The sequence below is a fragment of the Aotus nancymaae genome, unplaced genomic scaffold (genome assembly GCF_030222135.1).
Source record: "Aotus nancymaae isolate 86718 unplaced genomic scaffold, 86718_ANA_hifiasm-v0.15.2.pri h1tg000036l, whole genome shotgun sequence".
NCBI lineage: Eukaryota > Metazoa > Chordata > Mammalia > Primates > Aotidae > Aotus > Aotus nancymaae.
In genome coordinates this window covers 78,024,265-78,043,431 of record NW_026988450.1, presented here as the reverse complement: position 1 = coordinate 78,043,431, position 19,167 = coordinate 78,024,265, and the positions used below count along the sequence as shown (strand labels likewise).

At 42.3% G+C, this 19,167-nt stretch overlaps 1 protein-coding gene across 1 annotated transcript in view; it reads left to right on the top strand.

Moving 5' to 3' along the window:
• Positions 1 to 18,705, top strand: part of GSDMC (gasdermin C) — a 48,523-nt gene extending 29,818 nt beyond the window's left edge. The window contains 9 exon segments of the mRNA XM_064384100.1: positions 5,830 to 5,941; positions 10,564 to 10,608; positions 14,384 to 14,430; positions 14,432 to 14,507; positions 15,654 to 15,680; positions 16,642 to 16,781; positions 17,095 to 17,224; positions 17,687 to 17,760; positions 18,466 to 18,705. Of these exon segments, the coding sequence (XP_064240170.1) occupies positions 5,830 to 5,941; positions 10,564 to 10,608; positions 14,384 to 14,430; positions 14,432 to 14,507; positions 15,654 to 15,680; positions 16,642 to 16,781; positions 17,095 to 17,224; positions 17,687 to 17,760; positions 18,466 to 18,705 (891 nt within the window).
• The last annotated feature ends 462 nt before the right edge of the window (positions 18,706 to 19,167 follow it).

Sequence of the window (19,167 nt, the reverse complement as noted above, 5' to 3'; positions counted from 1 at the left end):
TATTCGAATACCCTTTATTTCTTTTTCTTGCCTGATTGCTCTGGCTAGAACTTCCAGTAGTATATTGAATAGGAGTGGTGAGAGAGGGCATCCTTGTCTAGTACCACGTTTCAAAGGGAATGCTTCCAGTTTTTGCCCATTCAGTATGATATTGGCTGTTGGTTTGTCATAAATCGCTTTTATTGTTTTGAGATACGTTCCATCAATACCTAGTTTATTGAGGGTTTTTAGCATAAAGGGCTGTTGAATTTTGTCAAAGGCCTTCTCTGCATCAATTGAGATAATCATGTGGTTTTTGTCTTTGGTTCTGTTTATGTGGTGAATTACATTTATAGACTTGTGTATGTTGAACCAGCCTTGCATCCCCGGGATGAATCCTACTTGATCATGGTAGATAAGCTTTTTGATGTGCTGTTGCAATCGGCTTACCAGTATTTTATTGAAGATTTTTGCATCTATGTTCATCATGGATATTGGCCTGTAGTTTTCTTTTCTTGTCGAGTCTCTGCTGGGTTTTGGTATCAGGATGATATTGGTCTCATAAAATGATTTGGAAAGGATTCTCTCTTTTTGGATTATTTGGAATAGTTTCAGAAGGAATGGTACCAGTTCCTCTTTGTATGTCTGGTAGAATTGGGCTGTGAACCCGTCTGGACCTGGGCTTTTTTTGGGTGGTAGGCTCTTAATTTCTGCCTTGACTTCAGCCCTTGTTATTGGTCTATTCAGGGTTTTGACTTCTTCCTGGTTTACACTTGGGAGGAGACAAGTGTCCAGGAATTTATCCATTTCTTCCAGGTTTCCTAGTTAATATGCCTAGAGTTGTTTGTAATAATCTCTGATGATGATTTGAATTTCTGTTGAATCTGTGGTGATATCCCCTTTATCATTTTTTATTGCATCTATTTGGTTATTCTCTCTTTTCTTTTTTATTAATCTGGCTAGTTGTCTGTCTATGTTGTTGATCTTTTCAAAAAAGTAGCTCCTGGATTTATTTTTTTTGTTTTTTTATTTTTTATTTTTATTTTTGTCTCTATCTCCTTCAGTTCTGCTCTGATCTTAGTTATTTCTTGTCTTCTGCTAGGTTTTGAGTTTTTTTGATCTTGCTCCTCTAGCTCTTTCAATTTTGATGATAGGGTGTCAATTTTAGATCTGTCCTTTCTTTTCATGTGGGCACTTATTGCTGTATATTTTCCTCTAGAAACTGCTTTAAATGTGTCCCAGAGATTCTGGTATGTTATGTCTTCATTCTCATTAGTTTTGAAGAACACCTTTATTTCTGCCTTCATTTCATTGTTTATCTGGTCAACATTCAAGAGCCAATTGTTCAGTTTCCACAAAGCTCTGCGGTTCTGAGTTAGTTTCTGAATTCTGAGTTCTAACTTGATTGCACTGTGGTCTGAGACACTGTTTGTTATGATTTCCATTCTTTTGCATTTGCTGAGGGGTGATTTACTTCCAATTATGTGGTCAATATTAGAGTAGGTGTGATGTGGTGCTGAGAAGATTGTATATTCTGTGGATTTGGTGTGGAGAGTTCTGTAAATGTCTATTAGGTTCGCTTTTTCCAGGTCTGAGTTTAAGTCCTGGATATCCTTGTTAATTTTCTGTCTCATTGATCTGTCTAATATTGACAACAGGGTGTTAAAGTCTCCCATTATTATTGTTTGGGAGTCTACATCTCTTTGTAAGTCATTAAGAACTTGCCTTACGTATCTGGGTGCTCCTCTATTGGGTGCGTATATATTTAGGATCATTAGCTCTTCTTGTTGCCTTGATCCTTTTACTATTAGTAATGTCCTTCTTTGTCTCTTTTGATCTTTGTTGCTTGAAACTCTATTTTGTCAGAGATGGGAATGCATCTCCTGCTATTTTTGCTCTCCATTTGCTTGGTAAATCTTCCTCCATCCCTTTATTTTGAGCCTTCATGTATTCTTTCATGTGAGATGGGTTTCCTGGATACAGCACACCGATGGGTTTTGGCTTTTCATCCAATTTGGCAGTCTGTGTCTTTTGATTGGGGCATTTAGTCCATTTAGATTTAGGGTTATTATTGTTTTGTGTGAATTTCATACTGCCATTTTGATGCTAGCTGGCTGTTTTGCCCATTAGTTGATGCAGATTCGTCATTTTGTTCATGCTCTTTACCATTTGGTATGTTTTTGGAGTGGCTGGTACTGGTTGTTGCTTTCTATGTGTAGTGTCTCTTTCAGGAGCTCTTGTAAAGCGTGCCTGGTGGTGATGAAATCTCTGAGTACTTGTTTGTTTGCAGAGGATTTTATTTTTCCTTCACTTATGAAGCTTAGTTTGGCTGGATATGAAATTCTGGGTTGAAAGTTCTTTTCTGTAAGGATGTTGAATATTGGCCCCCACTCTCTTCTGGCTTGTAGGGTTTCTGCTGAGAGATCTGCTGTGAGTCTGATGGGCTTTCCTTTGTGGGTAACCCAACCTTTCTCTCTGGCTGCCCTTAGCATTTTCTCCTTCATTTCAACTCTGATGAATCTGATGATTATGTGCCTTGCGGTTGCTCTTCTTGAGGAATATCTTCGTGGTGTTCTCTGTATTTCCTGGACTTGAATTTTGACCTGCCTTGCTAGGTTGGGGAAGTTTTCCTGGATAATATCCTGAAGAGTATTTTCCAGCTTGGATTCATTCTCTTCGTCACATTCAGGTACACCTACCAAACGTAGATTAGGTCTTTTCACGTAGTCCCATATTTCTTGTTGACTTTGTTCATTCCTTTTTGCCCTTTTTTCTCTAATCTTGCCTTCTTGTTTTATTTCATCGAGTGGATCTTCGACCTCTGATATCCTTTCTTCTGCTTGGTCAATTCGGCTGTTGAAACTTGTGCATGCTTCGCAAAGTTCTCGTGTTGTGTTTTTCAGTTCCATCAATTCACTTATATTCCTCTCTACGTTGTCCATTCTCATTAGCATTTCATCAAATCTTTTTTCAAGGTTTTTAGTTTCTTTGCATTGGATTAGAACATGTTCTTTTAGCTCATGGAAGTTTTTTATTACCCACCTTCTGAAGCCTGATTCTGTCATTTCATCACATTCATTCTCCATGCAGCCTTGTTCCCTTGCTGGTGAGGAGTTGTGATCCCTTGTAGTAGGAGAGGTGTTCTGGTTTTGGGTGTTTTCATCCTTTTTGCACTGGTTTCTTCCCATCTTTGTGGATTTCTCCACCTGTCTTCTTTGTAGTTGCTGACTTTCAGATTGGGTCGCTGAGTGGACGTCCAGTTTGTTGATTTATGTCTGTTTCTTAGTTTTCCTTTTCACAGTCTGGCCCCTCTGCTGTAGGACTGCTGAGGTCCACTCCAGGCCCTGCTTGCTTGGGCATCACCTGCAGCAGCTGCAGAACAGTAAGGGTTGCTACCAGTTTCTTCTTCTGCTATCTGTGTCCCAGAAGGATACCTGCCAGATGTCAGTCTGATCTCTCCTTTATGAGGTGACTCTTTGGATATACGAGAGTCAGGGAGCTGCTTGAGGAGGAAGTCTGTCCTTTATAGGAGCTTGAGTGCTGAGCTGTGAGCTCTGTTGTTCATTCAGAGCTGCTGGGCATGTATGTTTAAGTCTGCTACAGCAGAACTCATAAACCCCTTTTTTTCCCAGGTGTACTGTCCCAAGGAGTTAGGGCTTTATTTATGAGTTTCCATTGTGCTGCTGCCTTTTTTTCAGGGATGCACTGCCCAGCAAGGAGGCAGCCTAGTCCCTGTTTGCCTGCAGAGGCTTTGCTGATCTGCTGTGGGCTCCTCCCAGCTGCCGTGTGAACTTCCCTGCAGTCCTATTTATATGGGTGTAGAACTGCCTCAGCAATGGTGGCCCACCTCTGTAATGGTGGACTCTCTGTGTAATGGTGGGTTGCCTTGGCAATGGCGGATTGCCTTGGCAATGGCAGGCTGCCTCAGCAATGGTGGACTACCTCCATAGTGGTGGAGTGCTTCGGTAATGGTGTACACCCCTCCCCCACAGAGCTGGACTGTCCCAGGTTCAGTCATGCTTGCTGTGAAACTCTCAACCCAGAGCGCTTCCAATTGCTATTTTTTTTTTTTGTGGGGGTGGGATCAGCCAAGCCTGATCACCTGGCTCCCTGCCTCAGAGTCTTTTTTTTTTTTTTTTTTTTTAGTTGAATGGTTGACTCTCTCCCAGGTGTTCCAGTTGCCTGTTGAAAAGGCACCGGGATCTGTGTGATTTCCCGTGTGGCAACCCACTGTGCCAGCTGAAACAGCAGCGCTGAGATTCGTGGCACTTTTTTGCCTGGGAATCTCCTGGCCTGGTTCCCTGTTTCGGTCCCCTTTTTTAATCAGCTGAATGGGCGACTGTGCCTTCCCAGAGCTCCTCTGGCCAGCTAAAATGGCACCCAGACCAGAGTATTTTGTATGGAGAACTGCTGCACTGGGGCACCGGCAAAACAGCCGTGCTGGCCAAAACAGCCGTGATGGCGACCCATGGGGCTCCTCCGCCTGGGAATCTTCTGGTCTGTGGGCAATAAAAATCCATCTGGAAATGCGGCGTCCACTCACCCTCTGCACTTTCATTGGGAGCTGTGGTCCTGAGCTGCTCCTTATCAGCCATCTTTGAACTTCTCCCTTATTATTCTTTTTCTTAAATAGAAGAGTCAAAAATCAAAATCAAAGAAATTTCCAGGAAAGAGTAAGCAAAAAGATAGGAGAATACTCATAAAAATATTTGGAGGCCACGCACAGTGGCTCATGCCTGTGCACTTTGGGAGGCTGACACAAGTGGATTGCTTGAGCTCAGGAGTTCAAGACCAGCCTGGGCAACATAGTGAGACCTTGTCTCTACAAAATATAAACAAAAAATTATCCAGGTGCTGTGGCACATGCCTGTAGTTCCAGCTACTTGGGAGGCTGAGGTGGGAGAATTGCTTGAGCCTGGGAGGTTGAGGCTGTCGTGAGCCATAATTTTGCTACTGCATTCCAGCCTGGAAGACAGAATGAGACCCTGTCTCAATTAAAACAAAACAAAACAAACTTGAGGATCAGTCAAGTAGATTTAACTGCTCCTGAATAATAGGAGTTCCTGAAGGGGAGAACAAAGATATAATGCAATGGGGAAAATCTTTCAGGAAAAAATACAAGGAAGGTTCTGAGAACCAAAGAATGTGTTTCCAGAATGAAAGTGTCCGCTGAAGGCATGGTTTCATAAGTCAACATAAATTCATACCACAAAACATAAGTGTGAATTTACAGAACATTTACCACCAAAAACCATAAATATTTCTAAAAGGGAAATAAAGTCATATTCCAGAGAATTCCATCCTTCAATTCTATGCCCAGTCAAAATATGAAGTATGAGAGGTAAAATAAAAAATGCCTTTAGATGTACAAGGTCTCAAAAAACTGTCCCCCATCTGCTCTGGAGAGAATAAGTAAAGAGACAGAGAAGGCACAGGGACATCACATTAACTGATAAAGGAAAGGTTGGGAGTGGGGAAAAGCAGTTTTCCCCGAGTATAAACAGTGAATATTAACTTAAACGTTGAGATATGAATATTTTAGGAAGACAGAAAGGAAATAAGGAATGAGGGAAGAGAAGGAAAACAAATTCATCATAATCAAAAAGAGAATAAATAGATATACTTAAATCTGGAAAGAAAGAAAAACATTGCAATATCAACACGAAATTGAGAAATGGGAAGATGAGAATGGGATGAAATGGAAGAAAAGCAGTGATTGGAAATTGGAAGTCAGCAGTACGGAGGATGAGAGCAGGGAATGCTGGTGGCTTTCCTCATGAGCTTTCTAGAGCCATCTAACCTTTACAATGACATATATTTAATACTGTATTGTCTGGTTTCTCTCCTCAGGGTCAAGGTCAAGGAAAGATTTTCAGAAAGAAGGAGAAGGCGCTGACTCTGAAGAAGGGCATGGTGATGGCATATAAGACAAAGCAGCTGATTTTTGAGGAAAAAGACAGGAGTAAGCAGAGCTCAGCGAGTCAGATGGGGGTAGAGAGGGGTGTCTGCTTCTCCTGAGTGGGAGACGAGAGGAAAATAACCATAATATGCAACCTTTCCTGCTCTGCCTATCCAAGGAGATGTATGTATATTTCTTACTGTCCAGGGCACATACCCATCCTACCACACAGAGGCACTTCCAAGCATGGCCTGGCTGAAATGCTGCTATTGGCAGATACAGACAGTCCTGTACAGGGAAAATAATCCAACTTGTTCATCTTGGAGTATTGTTAGCGCCGGGCAAGTCCAACCCTAGTCCTAACCATCCTTATTCATTTAAGCATCCTCAGCAACTCATCAGCCACAGAGGCTTACCCAAGCTTACCCATAACCCCAGGTTAAGGTCCTATGAGGCAACAACAGCAGAATCACAAACAAAATTGCAGACACAAAACCCTAAGAACATAAGGCTGAGTTTTATCTATATCTTTCCCTCCTCTACAAGACTGAAAATGCACAGTTCCTGATCACACACTTTGGATTCATACTCCATGTGGGCAGAAGCATCTGTGTCAGTTGCATGCCTGGGTGTGATGGTGAGTGCTGGAAACACAACCAGCTCTCAGAGTCCTTGTCCTCTTCCTTCCCAAATGCTGAGTCCCAGCTAAAGCTCATTCTAATACAGATTGAGCTCAGCTCCTCCTTCTCCCACACTCACTCTCACACTCTACTGCCTAAAGTATCCTCACTGCAACATAGTCAAGGGAGTGTCCTGATGTCAGTTACCTCTCATCAGTGGCCATAGACAGAATGAGGCTGAACTCTCCAATCTTTCACAGCTAGTGGATTCTGGCTTCTGGAAAACTGACCATATTCAAAGCAGCTCTCTCAGGAGGAGAAGGGGTGAGAATGGGATTTCCACTTTCAGGAGAGGTCAGAGTCTCTTGCTGAGGGCACCAGGAGATGGTGGCACTATCAAAGGTCATGGTGAATTATAAGATGATTTTAATCTATGTGATAAGATTATTTTAATATATGACATAATGTGATTTTAATATTGAAGGAAAAGAAAAGGAGCCCTAGTTTCAAAATATCATAATCATCAAAAAGAAATAAAAAATGATGTGATCAGACAAAAGAAGACTCCACAGCATATGATGTGGTGGTATCCAGATAGAATCAAATCAGTTTTCATTGGTGACTGAAGCCAGGTGGACTCATTGGAGAATAAACCACAGTGGTTGAAGTGTGAATGCAAAGAGAGAAAATGGGGACTCAGTGTGTAGATGACTCTTTTGTTTTTTTTCTCTTTCTTACTTTCTTTTCTTTTTTTTTTTAAAAAGGATGAAAGGAAGAGAGAAAGAAAAACAATGAATGAGAGGAAGAAAAAGGAAGAGAAAGAGGGAGAGAGAACAGGAGTATTGCTTTATTGCCCAGGCTAGAATGCAGTCTAAAAATGGGAATTGAAAATGTTTTTTATGCCAATAATTGTGCTTAACAATGGAGACAGGAAGGAATAAGGGAAGAAAATAACAAACAAGCAGCCAACCAATATTTCATTTAAACCTATGAAATGCTATGCAATTACTGATGAGTGATTTACTTCCAATTATGTAGTCACTTTTGGAATAGGTGTGATATGGTACTGATAAGAATGTATGTTTTATGTATTTGAAGTGGAGAGTTCTATAAATGTTGATTAAGTTTACTTGTTCCGGGTCTGAGTTCAAGTCCTGGATATCCTTGTTAATTTTCTGTCTCGTTGATCTGTCTAATATTGACAATGTGATGTTACAGTCTCCCACTATTATTGTGTGGGAGTCTAAGTCTCTTTATAAGTCATTAAGAACTTGTCTTATGTATCTGGGTGCTCCTGTATTGGGTGTGTATATATTTAGGATCATTAGCTCTTCTTGTTGCATTGATCCTTTTGTAAGGACATTACAAAAGGATGGTAATGTCATTACCATTGGTCATTACCTTTGGTAAGGATATTACCATTATGTAATGTCCTTCTTTGCCTCTTTTGATCTTTGTTGCTCTAAAGTCTATCTTGTCAGAGGTGAGAATTGCAACTCCTACTTTTTATTTATTTATTTATTTTTACTCTCCGTTTGGTTGGTAAATCTTCCTCTGTCCCTTTGTTTTGAGTCTTTGTGTATCGTTGCATGTGAGATGGGTCTGGATGCAGCATACCAATGGGTTTTGGCTTTTTCTTGGCTATATCTTTTGATTGGGGGATGTAGTCAATTTAAGTTTAGGATTAATAATAATATATGCGAGTTTAATACTGCCATTTGATGCTAGCTGGCTGTTTTGCCCATTAGTTGATGTAAATTCTTCATTATATTAATGCTCTTTACTTTTTGATATATTTTTGGAAAGGCTGATACTTGTTGTTCCTTTATATGTGTAGTGCTTCTTTCAGAAGCTCTTGTAAAGCAGGCCTGGTGGTGGTGAGATCTCTAAGTACTTGCTTGTTCACAAAAGATTTTATTTTTCCTTTGCTTGTGAAGCTTAGTTTGGCTGGATATGAAATTCTGGGTTGAAAGTTCTTTTCTGTAAGGATGTTGAATATTGGCCACCACTCTTTTCTAGCTTGTAGGGTTTCTGCTGAGAGATCTGCTGTAAGTCTGATAGGCTTCCCTTTGTGGGTAACCTGACCTTTCTCTCTGGCTGCCCTTAGTATTTTCTCCTTCATTTCAACCCTGATGAATCTGATGATTATGTGCCTTGGGGTTGGTCTTCTTGAGGAATATCTTTGTGGTGTTCTCTGTACTACTTGGAATTGAATATTGTCCTGCCTTACTAGGTTGGGAAAGCTTTCCTGAATAATATCCTGAAGAGTATTTTCCAACTTGGATTCATTCTCTTCATCACATTCAGGTACACCTATCAAACGTAGACTAGGTCTTTTCACATAATCCCATATTTCTTGGAGACTTTGCTCATTCCTTTTTATCCTTTTTTCTCTAATCTTGTCTTCTTGTTTTATTTCATTAAGTTGGTCTTCGACCTCTGATATCCTTTCTTCTGCTTGATCAATTCGACTGTTAAAACTTGTGCATACTTCGTGAAGTTCTCGTGTTGTGTTTTTCAGCTCCATTAATTCACTTATATTCCTCTCTAAATTTTCTATTCTGGTTAGCATTTCATCAAACCTTTTTTCAAAGTTCTTAGTTTCTTTGCATTGGATTAGAACAAGTTCTTTTAATTCACAGAAGTTTCTTATCATCCACCTTCTGAAGCCTACTTCTGTTAATGGAACATGCTTGTTCTTCATCAGGCCTTGTTCCATTGCTGATGAGGAACTGTGATCCCCTGTAGAGGAAGAGGCATTCTGATTTCGGATATTCTCTGCCTTTTTAGGCTGGTTTCTTCCCTTCATTATAAATTATCTATCTATCATCTTTGTAATTACTGACGTTCTAATTAGGTCTCTGAGTGGACGTCCAACTTGTTGATTCCCAGCACCGAAATCTGAGCAATCCACTGCACTGACCAAAACAGTGGTGTTAAGATTGATGGTGCTTTTCTGCCCAGGAATCTCTGGTCTCGTTCTGTTCTTGAGTCTGTCCTTCAATCAGCTGAATAGGTGACTCTGCCTTCCTGGAGCCCCAAACGTACTCTGCACCAAGAAATGCCACGCCGGCCACAAAAGTCACGCTGGTGACCCGTGGGGCTCCTCCGCTGGGAATCTCCTGGTCCGTAAGCAGCAAAAATTCATCTGAAAGTGTGGCATCCTCTCATTCTATTTGCTTTCACTGGGAGCTACAATCCTGAGCTGCTAGTCATCAGCCATCTTGGATCTCTCTCCGATGACTCTTGAAGAAATTTGGCTGTGAGGGGACAATAGGTGGGAGGAGGTGATAACTAAAGTAGGCCATGTAGCTTAGGGAAAGGGGTTTATGAGATGGCAAAGACGTGAGCCTGTTGTCAGGCTATGGGAAAGATCCTGATGAACTGGAGAGGGTGAAGATGAATTGGAGTCGGTTGCATTGCTAGGCATGTATCTCCATTCCTTGCATCAACTAGGGAGAGAAGATCTCATTTCCATGTTATATATGTGGTGTCTGACATAGAGGAGTGCCACTCTCCCTGCTAGTAGTCAGAACATGACTTGCAGTCACTGCTGTGAGGTTAGCTTTTCCTTTAACTTCATTCATTCATTTCCTCTAAGCTTTTCAACACTTATACAACCTTTTTGTCTTTTTCATGGACTCTTTCCCCTGTTGAACATTTACACTTTAGTGTTAGGTGAGTTTTAGACCTCAGCACATTTCTCTCATGGAATGTGAAATCATCCAAGAAGATGTCAGATTGGGTGTGGTAAGTAAGGCAGGTCAGTAAGAAAAGGGCAGCAGGAGGCAGTCCTACCTCCTGAAAGTCAGAGGAAGCTGAATTCCTCTACTCTATCAAGGTAGTTTCTTAATGTTGGATGGCAAAATGATTACTGAAAGTGCTTATTTACATGCAGGTTCCAGGGCATCCTTCAAAGTGATTCAGTAAGACACAGAGTGAGGCCAGTGGTCAGATTTAACAGCATCCCGGTGGTTTTGATACAAGGGTTCCCTGGTCCAGGTATAGGGTATGGGAAAGACTCAGGCAGAAATAACTCTCCTAATGAACTTCTTTTCCATTCAGCCATTCTCATCACAGATGATGATGAACGGAGCACCTTTCAAGATGGTGAGTTCCTAAGTCTGGTTTATTTTATTTTTATTTAAATTTTTTTTTGAGAGTACATAGTAGGTATATATATTTATGGGGTATGTGAGGTGTTTTGACACAGACATGCAATGTGCAATAATTGCTTCATGGAAAAATGGAGTGTTCATCCCCTCAAGCATTTATCCTTTGTGTTACAAGCAATCTAGTTACACTCTTTTAGTTTTCAAAAAAGGTACAACTAAATTATTTTGACTGTAGTCACCCTGTTGTGCTATCAAATGCTAGGTATTATTCATTCTTTCTAGCTTTCTAAAATGTGCCCATTAACCATCCCTACCTATCGCCTAGATCCCTCCCCACCCTTCCCAGTCTCAGGTAGCATTCCTGTGTTTTCAACTGTTTTGATTTTTGCATCCGACAAGTAAGTGATAACATAAGATGTTTGTCTTTCAGTTCCTGACTTATTTCACTTAACATAATGACCTCCAGCTTCATTTATGTTGTTGTAAATAATAGGATCTCATTCTTTTTTAGGGTGAATACTATTCCATTATGTATCTGTACCATATTTTCTTTACCCATTCATCTGTTGATAGACACTCAATTTGCTTCGAAATCTTGACTATGTGAATGGTGTTGCAACAAATATGGGAGTGCAGATATCTCTTTGTTATACTGATTACCTGCCTATTGGCATATACAGCCAGCAATGAGATTGCTGGATCATATGGTAGCTCTATTTTTAGTTTTTTGAGGAACCTGTTCTCCAGAGTGGTTGTACTAATTTACATTCCCATCAACAGTGTATGAGAACCCCTTTTACTCTGCATCTTCCCCAGCATGTGTTATTGCCTGTCTTTTGGCTATAAGCCATTTTAACAGGGGTGAGATGATATCTCATTGTAGTTTTGTTTTGCATTTCTCATATGATCAGTGATGTTGAGCACCTTTTCATATGTTTGTTTGCTATTTGTATGCCTTCTTTTGAGAAATGTCTACTCATATCTTTTGCTCATTATTAATCAGATTATTAGATTTATTTCTATAGAGTCATTTGAACTTCTTAAATATTCTGGTTATTAATCCCTCTCGAATGGGTAGAGAAGTGGGTATTTTCCCTGATTCTGTGGGTTGTGTCTTCACTTTGTTGATTGTTTTCTTTGCTGTGAAGAAGCTTTTTAACTTGATGTGATCCCATTTTTCTATTTTTACTTTAGTTGCCAGTGCTTGTGGGGTGTTTACTCAAGAAATCTTTGCCCAGATCACTGTCCTGAAGAGTTGCCTTAATGTTCTATTTTAGTAGTTACATAGTTTGAGGCCTTAGATTTAAGTCTTTAAATGATTTTGATTTGATTTTTGTATATAGTAAGAAATAGGGGTCTAGTTTCATTCTCCTGGATATGGATATCCAGTTTTCCCAGCAGTATTTATTGAAGAGACTGTCCTTTCTCCATTGTATGTTCTTGGCATCTTTGTCAAAAATGAGTTTGCTGTAGGCACATGGATTTGTTTCTAGGTTCTCTATTTTGTTCCAATGGTCTGTCTTTTTTTTTTTTTTTTTTTTTAATGCCAGTACCATGTTGTTTTGGTTACTATAGCTCTGCAGAATAATTTAAAGTCAGGTAACATGATTCTTTTCATGTTGTTCTTTTTGCTGAGGATAGCTTTGACTATTCTGGGTCTTTTGTAGTTTCATATAAATATTAGAATTCTTTTCTTTCTGTGAAGAATGTCATTGGTGTTTTGATAGAAATTGCATTGAATCTGTAAATTGCTTTGGGGAGGATGTACATTTTACCAATATTAATGATTCCAATCCATGAACATGGAATATCTTTCCATTTTTTTGGTGTGTCTTCTTTAATCTTTTTCATCAGTGTTTTATAATTTTTGTTTTAGAGATCTTTTACTTCTTTGGTTAATTCCTAGGTATTTACTTTTATCCCTATCATCAATGGGATTAGTTTTTTAATTTCTTTTTTAGAGTGTTCACTGTTGGCATATAGAAATGTGAGGTCATGTTTTCCTGGGTGATCCTGATTCTTGTAGATGTTTTGTGATATCTAGGCATTGATGAGTTAGGTATTTATTGTAGTCTTCTTAGTCTAGGCTTGTTTGTGCCTGTCCTTGAGCAGGCTTTCCAGGTATTCAAAGGGAGTTGGACTCCCTGTTTAGTATCTCTGTGGTTATTGCACATTCATAGAGGTTATGCTTTGGTGGTCTTAAATAAGATCCAGAATAATTATCGAGATTTCCTGGCAAAGAATCTTGTCCTTTCCCCTTACTTTCTCCCAAACAAATGGGGTCTCTCTCTCTCTTTGCTGAGCCACCTGGAACTGGGAATGTGGTGATGCAAGCACCCCTATGGCCACCACCATTGGCACTGCACTGGGTTAGACATGAAGCCAGCCCAGTGCTGGGTCTCACCCCTGGCCTGCTGTAACCACTATCTGGCTACCACCTATGTTCACTCAAGGCCCTAGGGCTTTACAATCAGCAGGTGACAAGGCCAGTGAGGTTTTTGTACTTCCCTTCAGAGCAGTGAGTTTTCCCAGGCCCTGGGTGGGTACAGAGATGCTCTCTGGGATGTAGGGATTGGAGTCAAAAACCTTACAGATTTACCTTATGTTCTACTCTACTGCTGCTAAGCTGTCCCTCAAATTACAAGACAAAGTTTTTTCCACTCTTCCCTTCCATTTTCACAGGCAGAGGAACTCTCTCTGTGGCCACATTATCACTGACCCATGGGGAGGTTCTGCCAGGCCACTGCATATGTTTGCTGACAGCCCATGACTGGGCTCATCAGTCAGCTTGTGGTAAATGCTGTCTGGCCTGCATCTCACCCTTTAGGGAGGTGGGCTCTCCTCTGGCCCAGGACAGATCCAGAAATGCTGTTGAAGAGCCTAGGCCTGGTCTAGAGGGCCCCGAGAGCCTGTTTGGTGCACTACGCCACTGTGGCTGAGCTCGTACCTAAGATGCAAGACAAAACTTCCGTTACTTTTCCCTCTGCTTTTCTCAAACAGGAGTCTTTTACCACAGCCACCACAGCTGGGAATATGCTGGGGCACACCTTTAGTCAGCACATCTCAGGGCCCAAGGCCCACTACATACCACCTTGGTACTGCTGCTGGCTATTTAGGGCCCAGTGGTTCTTTATTCAGCAGGTGATGAATTCTGCCAGGGCTGTGTTCTTCCCTTCAAGGCAGTAGGTTTGTTTCTCCCCCAGTAGTGTCTAGAGATGTTATCCAGGAGTTAGGGCTTGGAATGGGGGCCTCACAATTCTGTTCAGTCTCCTATCCTCCTGTGGCTGAGATGGTATCCAAGATGCAGGACAATATCCTCTGTGCTCTTTGCTCTCTTCCACTTAGCCAAAGGGAATGACACACTTTCATTGCTGTGAGCTGCCCTGCCTGAGAATAAGGGCAGGGTAGCACAAGCACTTTTTTTAGCGACCCCAACTAGTGTCTCTCTAGGTCATGTGTCACTCTAGTCCTCTGGCTCTGAGCCCAGCTCAGCCTTAGGAATTGCCTAAAAATTGCAGCCCTCATGTCCTAGACTGACCTTTAAGTTCTCCTGGGACTCCAGAGCACTTTGGCTGGCATTAGCGAGGCTTACCAGGAAACTTGAGTTCTGAAAGAAGGAATGGGCAATTCCCCCTTTACTAGGTGTGGCTCAAATGCTCCCTTTGTGCACTGGCACTGATGTGCTCAGCCTGGCTCTGCTCTCTGCTATGACAGGGCAGCACTGAGTTCAATGTAATGTCACCCAGTCACTGTGCCCTCTCTCTCCCAAGTGTACAGAATTTCTGAGAGGCTAGGCTACTGTGGGGCGAGTCTACTGATTGGTGGTACAGTCGTTCACTACCATGTCTTCAACCTTCTTCAATGCCTCATCCAATGATATAAAGTTAAAACTGGGTACTGTGATTGCTCACCTGATTTTTGGTTCTGTAATGGTGCTTTTCTTTGTGCAGATAGTTTTTAAAATTTGGTATTTGTGTGGGGTGTATGAACCATGAAGACTTCTATTGCACCATCTTGCTCATCCTCCTCTGCCAGTTTTTTTTTTTCCCCTAGAACTTAGGCACTGCTTATCCCTGACCCCCTTTGGATTCCCACAAGAGCCCTGCTTGGGCACAGCTCCCACAGACCCACAGAGAACATTCCCCCAGTCAGGCTCCTCCATTACCTGCAACTGTCCCCTTCCTCTGACCCAGTTACTGTCTCCCGGGGCCACAGGGAAACCAGGCTTTCTCCTTTAAACATTGGGATAGGTGTGAGTTAGTTGGGGAAAGAGGCTGCCTGGGGATCCATCTCTCTGGGGAAGTTTTTCAACTGAACTGATGGTACATGTGAGAAAAAAGGGGAGGAGAGAAGAGTTAGAGGTGGGACCAAGAGGGAAATAAGTAGCAGAGGAAAAGTGGGGGTAGGCTAATGTTTGATGAGTAAACGCCTTTCTTTCTTTCCAGAGGAATTTGCGACACGGCGTTGTTATAGTGAGGAAATCTGCCCACTGCATTTTCTAAGTGAGTGGAACTTGGACCTCACCTCCCAGGACAATCTGCACAACAAAACCCTACCTGATTGCCTTTGCTGCTATTACCCAAGATCCTGGGGTCTGGCCTCTTGGGATAAGGGCAGGAGCAGATAGAGAAGAGGGCTTCAGGGAAAGTAGGGCAGAAGGCTGGAGCAATCCAGTCTTTGAGCCTCTTTGGTGAGGAATTTCATTTCTCTTTTTATCATACAAACTAGGTGACATCCTCCCAATCGGTGAGTGTGAATTTGCTGGAGGTGAGGGTGGGGATCCCATCCTGCACACAGGGGTAAGTAAGGCAGACTGCCCCTGCCTTGCCTTTGCCACCATTGCTCTAGGGCCTGGCCTTTGGTCATGTGGAATGGGAAGGGTTCAGAAAGGCTAGATAATGGAGGGATGGATGGGGATGGGGACAGAAAGAAGTTAAGCAAGAGGAAGGAAGTGGTAGGAGAGCAGAACCCTCCAAAACATCTCAAAAGCAAATTTGGTGGGGATGAGGAAGGGAGATTCTGACTTGATTCTCCTTCTAGGACGAATAGAGGAACCCTTCTGGCAAAGTGAGTATCTATTAAGGGAGACCCTGGGGCTTCTGGGTGGGAGCTGCAAGTTTGAGCACCCAAACTGGTAGTTTTCATGCCAGTCAGAAATGGAGGTCCACTTCCAAATTTACACTTTGATCATGAAACAAACATTTATTGAGGACTTATTGGACAACGAGCATTATTCTGAACCTGAAAGTTATGGCAGTGAACCAAACAGACATAAATTCTTGCCTCTTTGGAGCTTCCAATCCAGTGATCCCTCATCTCAAGTAGATTACCCTGAGGGCACCTGGTGCCTGCCAGGACAGATAGAGAGCCCCAACGTGCAGCCTGAGGTTCATTCTTAATAGACATTGAGGATTCTGGTAAAAGTGCATGATAATAAGGGTAGCTTATATGTGCCAAGTGTCTTACATACATACACCCTCTCTTGTTTTTTTGAGATGGGCTGTTACTATGTGGACCAGGCTGGTCTTGAACTCCTGGCCTCAAGCAGTCCCCCCATCTTGGCCTCCCAAAATCCTGGGATTACAGGCATGAGCAAGCATGCTTGGCCTACGTAAACTCTTTTAATGCTCATAACATCCCATTTAACAAACATGGAAAATGATTCCAGAGCACCCAAGATTTTTACCTCTAAAGCCCAATGCTAGATTTTACAGTATTCCTGACATGTTCTAGAAATGACCACTTTGTCATTCTCTTCCACCTGTGATGATGTCATTTCAGAATCTCAATCTCTGCTCCCAGTATTCTGATTCCTCCTTTCAGAGCACTGGATTGTCCATCTTTTTAGCTTCTTGTGACAGTTCTGTTCCCAGAGCTCAAGCATGCCATCAGCAGAGACAATTTTGGTTAGCAGCTGAAAGGGATAGAGGAGTTTGGCTCATATTCATGCAAACAGGCTGTCATTCCATGGATGTTCTAATCGAAGAATTGTCCCCACTTTCTGGTTGGTGTTGATGCCTGAGAACAGATTTCAAGCATCTACAAGTGGAGGTTTCCGAGAATATAGAGGCACTGGCCCAGCTCTCAAAGGATGTTCAGGGTGTTGTGTTCTATAGTATCCTGGCCATGCTCAGAGACGGAGAGGATCTGCAGGACCTGATGTACATGGTGAGGGGTTCCACAGTTGCATAGGTCTGGTAAAAGCTGTCAGTGGGATTGTTTAGGAGATATGACTACCAAGTTACATGGGGGAGGAAGAATAAGCAAGATGCCAGGGGGATGAGAAAGACTGGGGACTCTGGCACCCAGGCACTGTGGGCCAGGATGTGCCACCCCCCACACACTGAGGCTGCTTGAAATCTCCTGGGGGAGGTAGAGAACCCTTACCCCTACCCTTTGGTTATCACCAGTAGACACAGGCAAATTATATAACATTACTGTTATTAGTCTTATTACTAACAATAATATCTGTCTTCTATAGCTGAAATTGGACAGCTCAGGTCATTTGGATGGCCCTGGTGGTACCATCCTAAAGATACTTCAACAGGATTCAAACCATGCATTGTCTAAATCAAAGGAAGCCATTCTGTATCTCCTTGAAGCCATAATGGGTAAGAGTAATTAAAGGGAAGAATGGGAGAGTCATAATGTTGGTCCCCAGAACCCTGAAAAAGCTGTGTTATATGCCATGTCTCCAAAGCCCTTTGAATGCCATGGTCCTTTGTCCTTACATCACAGCTCTCTCTAAGGTCAGAGGGCTCACTGTGATAACTTGCCATATGATACAGAATGAATTTAAGGTCTAGGAAGTCACCAGCTCATGTTCATCCACAGATCACTGGAGGTGGGTGATTTCAGCCTTCAGCCCTTGAATCCCATCCTTTTGTCCCTCTTATTTAGCATCCTGGAGACCATTCTCAAGGACCTCCCAGGGCAGAGAATTTGATCTTCAAGTCTAATGGGTTTATTCCTCTGTCTTAGCGTTATTCTCTCAGGGGGTCTCCTGCTTTACAGTAGGAAGAAAAATCTGGATTCTTCACTACTGTCTTTCCCCACATGTTCCCCACCCTCAGTGCTGAGTGACATCCAACACGATTTGCTGGCCTATTCCATGGAGAAGAGGATCCTGCTTCAGCAACAGGAGCTGGTGAGGACTTCCCAGGGACCAGAAGTTCAGGGAAGGGGATGAGGAAACCAGAGTTAAGAGGAATCATTCTGAGGAAAGAGAGATGATACAGGTTTATGCCAAGAGAGGAGTCCCAATCCCAGGGTGGCCACTGGGAAGTCCCTACTTGCGGTGTCCTTCTGGAAACCTGACCCAGTGGGTATGAGTCTCCCTCAGGAGGGTCTCAGTTTCCATGGCAATCCCTGCGGCATTCCCCAACAGGTCCAAAATAGCCACATAGGAGCACAGGACTTTGAGGTCTAAGGGGATATGATATTCCTGCTCTAGTTACACCGTTACCATTTGCTGATCACTCCTGCTAGTTACACTGTTATGATTTGCTAATTTCTCTATTTTTCTCTCTCCAAGAATATGTATATATAAATACATACCTTTATATGCATAGACCATATACATACATATGTGCATATACATTTAGAAATAAAAACACTTACCAGTATTCTACAGGGGGAGTTTTATTTTCACCATTTCATAGACGTGGAACCTGATTTCCAATAACTTGATCTGCTGATCATAGGATATGACCAGAATGTTACTCCTGGTCCTCTGGATTCCAAAACTCTTGTTCCTTCTATTATCCTCCATGGGCCCCTGGCTGCTGTGGCAGAAGCCTTCTCTTCCTGATCTTAAAGGCTGGTCTGTAGAATCTGATCATCCTTCTTCTAGGTAAGGAGCATCCTGGAGCCAAACTTCATATACCCCTGGAGCATTCCCTTCACCCTCAAGCCTGAGCTCCTTGCCCCACTCCAGAGTGAGGATTTGGCCATCACCTATGGCCTGCTGGAGGGGTGTGGCCTGAGGATGGAGCTGGATAGCCCCAGGTCAACCTGGGATCTAGCTGTGAAGATGCCCCTGTCTGCCCTCTATGGGACTCTCTCATTGCTGCAGCAGCTGGCTGAGGCCTAAGCCCTCCCTGCTGGGCAGTCAGTCCAGAGATACTGACCCCTGCCCAGTCTATGCTGTGAGTGTCTTTAGGGGTGCAAGAGATAGGGCTGTGCCTCTCTGCTCTTCCAGGTGGAGTAGAGACAGCCATGGGTAGAGACTTTAGGAAATGTTTTGGGGGTGGTGGAATACTCTATATATTGACAAGGGTTTATATATTTGTCAAAACTCCTCAAATAGTATGTTAAAGATGTAAGCATTTCACTATGTTTAAATTTTACTTCAAACTAATAAAAACAAATACTGACTCTAGTTCATGGTGTGTGTTTTGAATTGTTTTGGGCAAAGTGTACTGATAACGTTAGATAACTTACATTGAAATGCAACAAAAGGTAAGTTGACTTGATAATAGACAGATATGTGACCAAGGAAATGTGATAAAGTATTAATAATTGGGGACTATGGGTGAAGAATATAGAAGAGTTT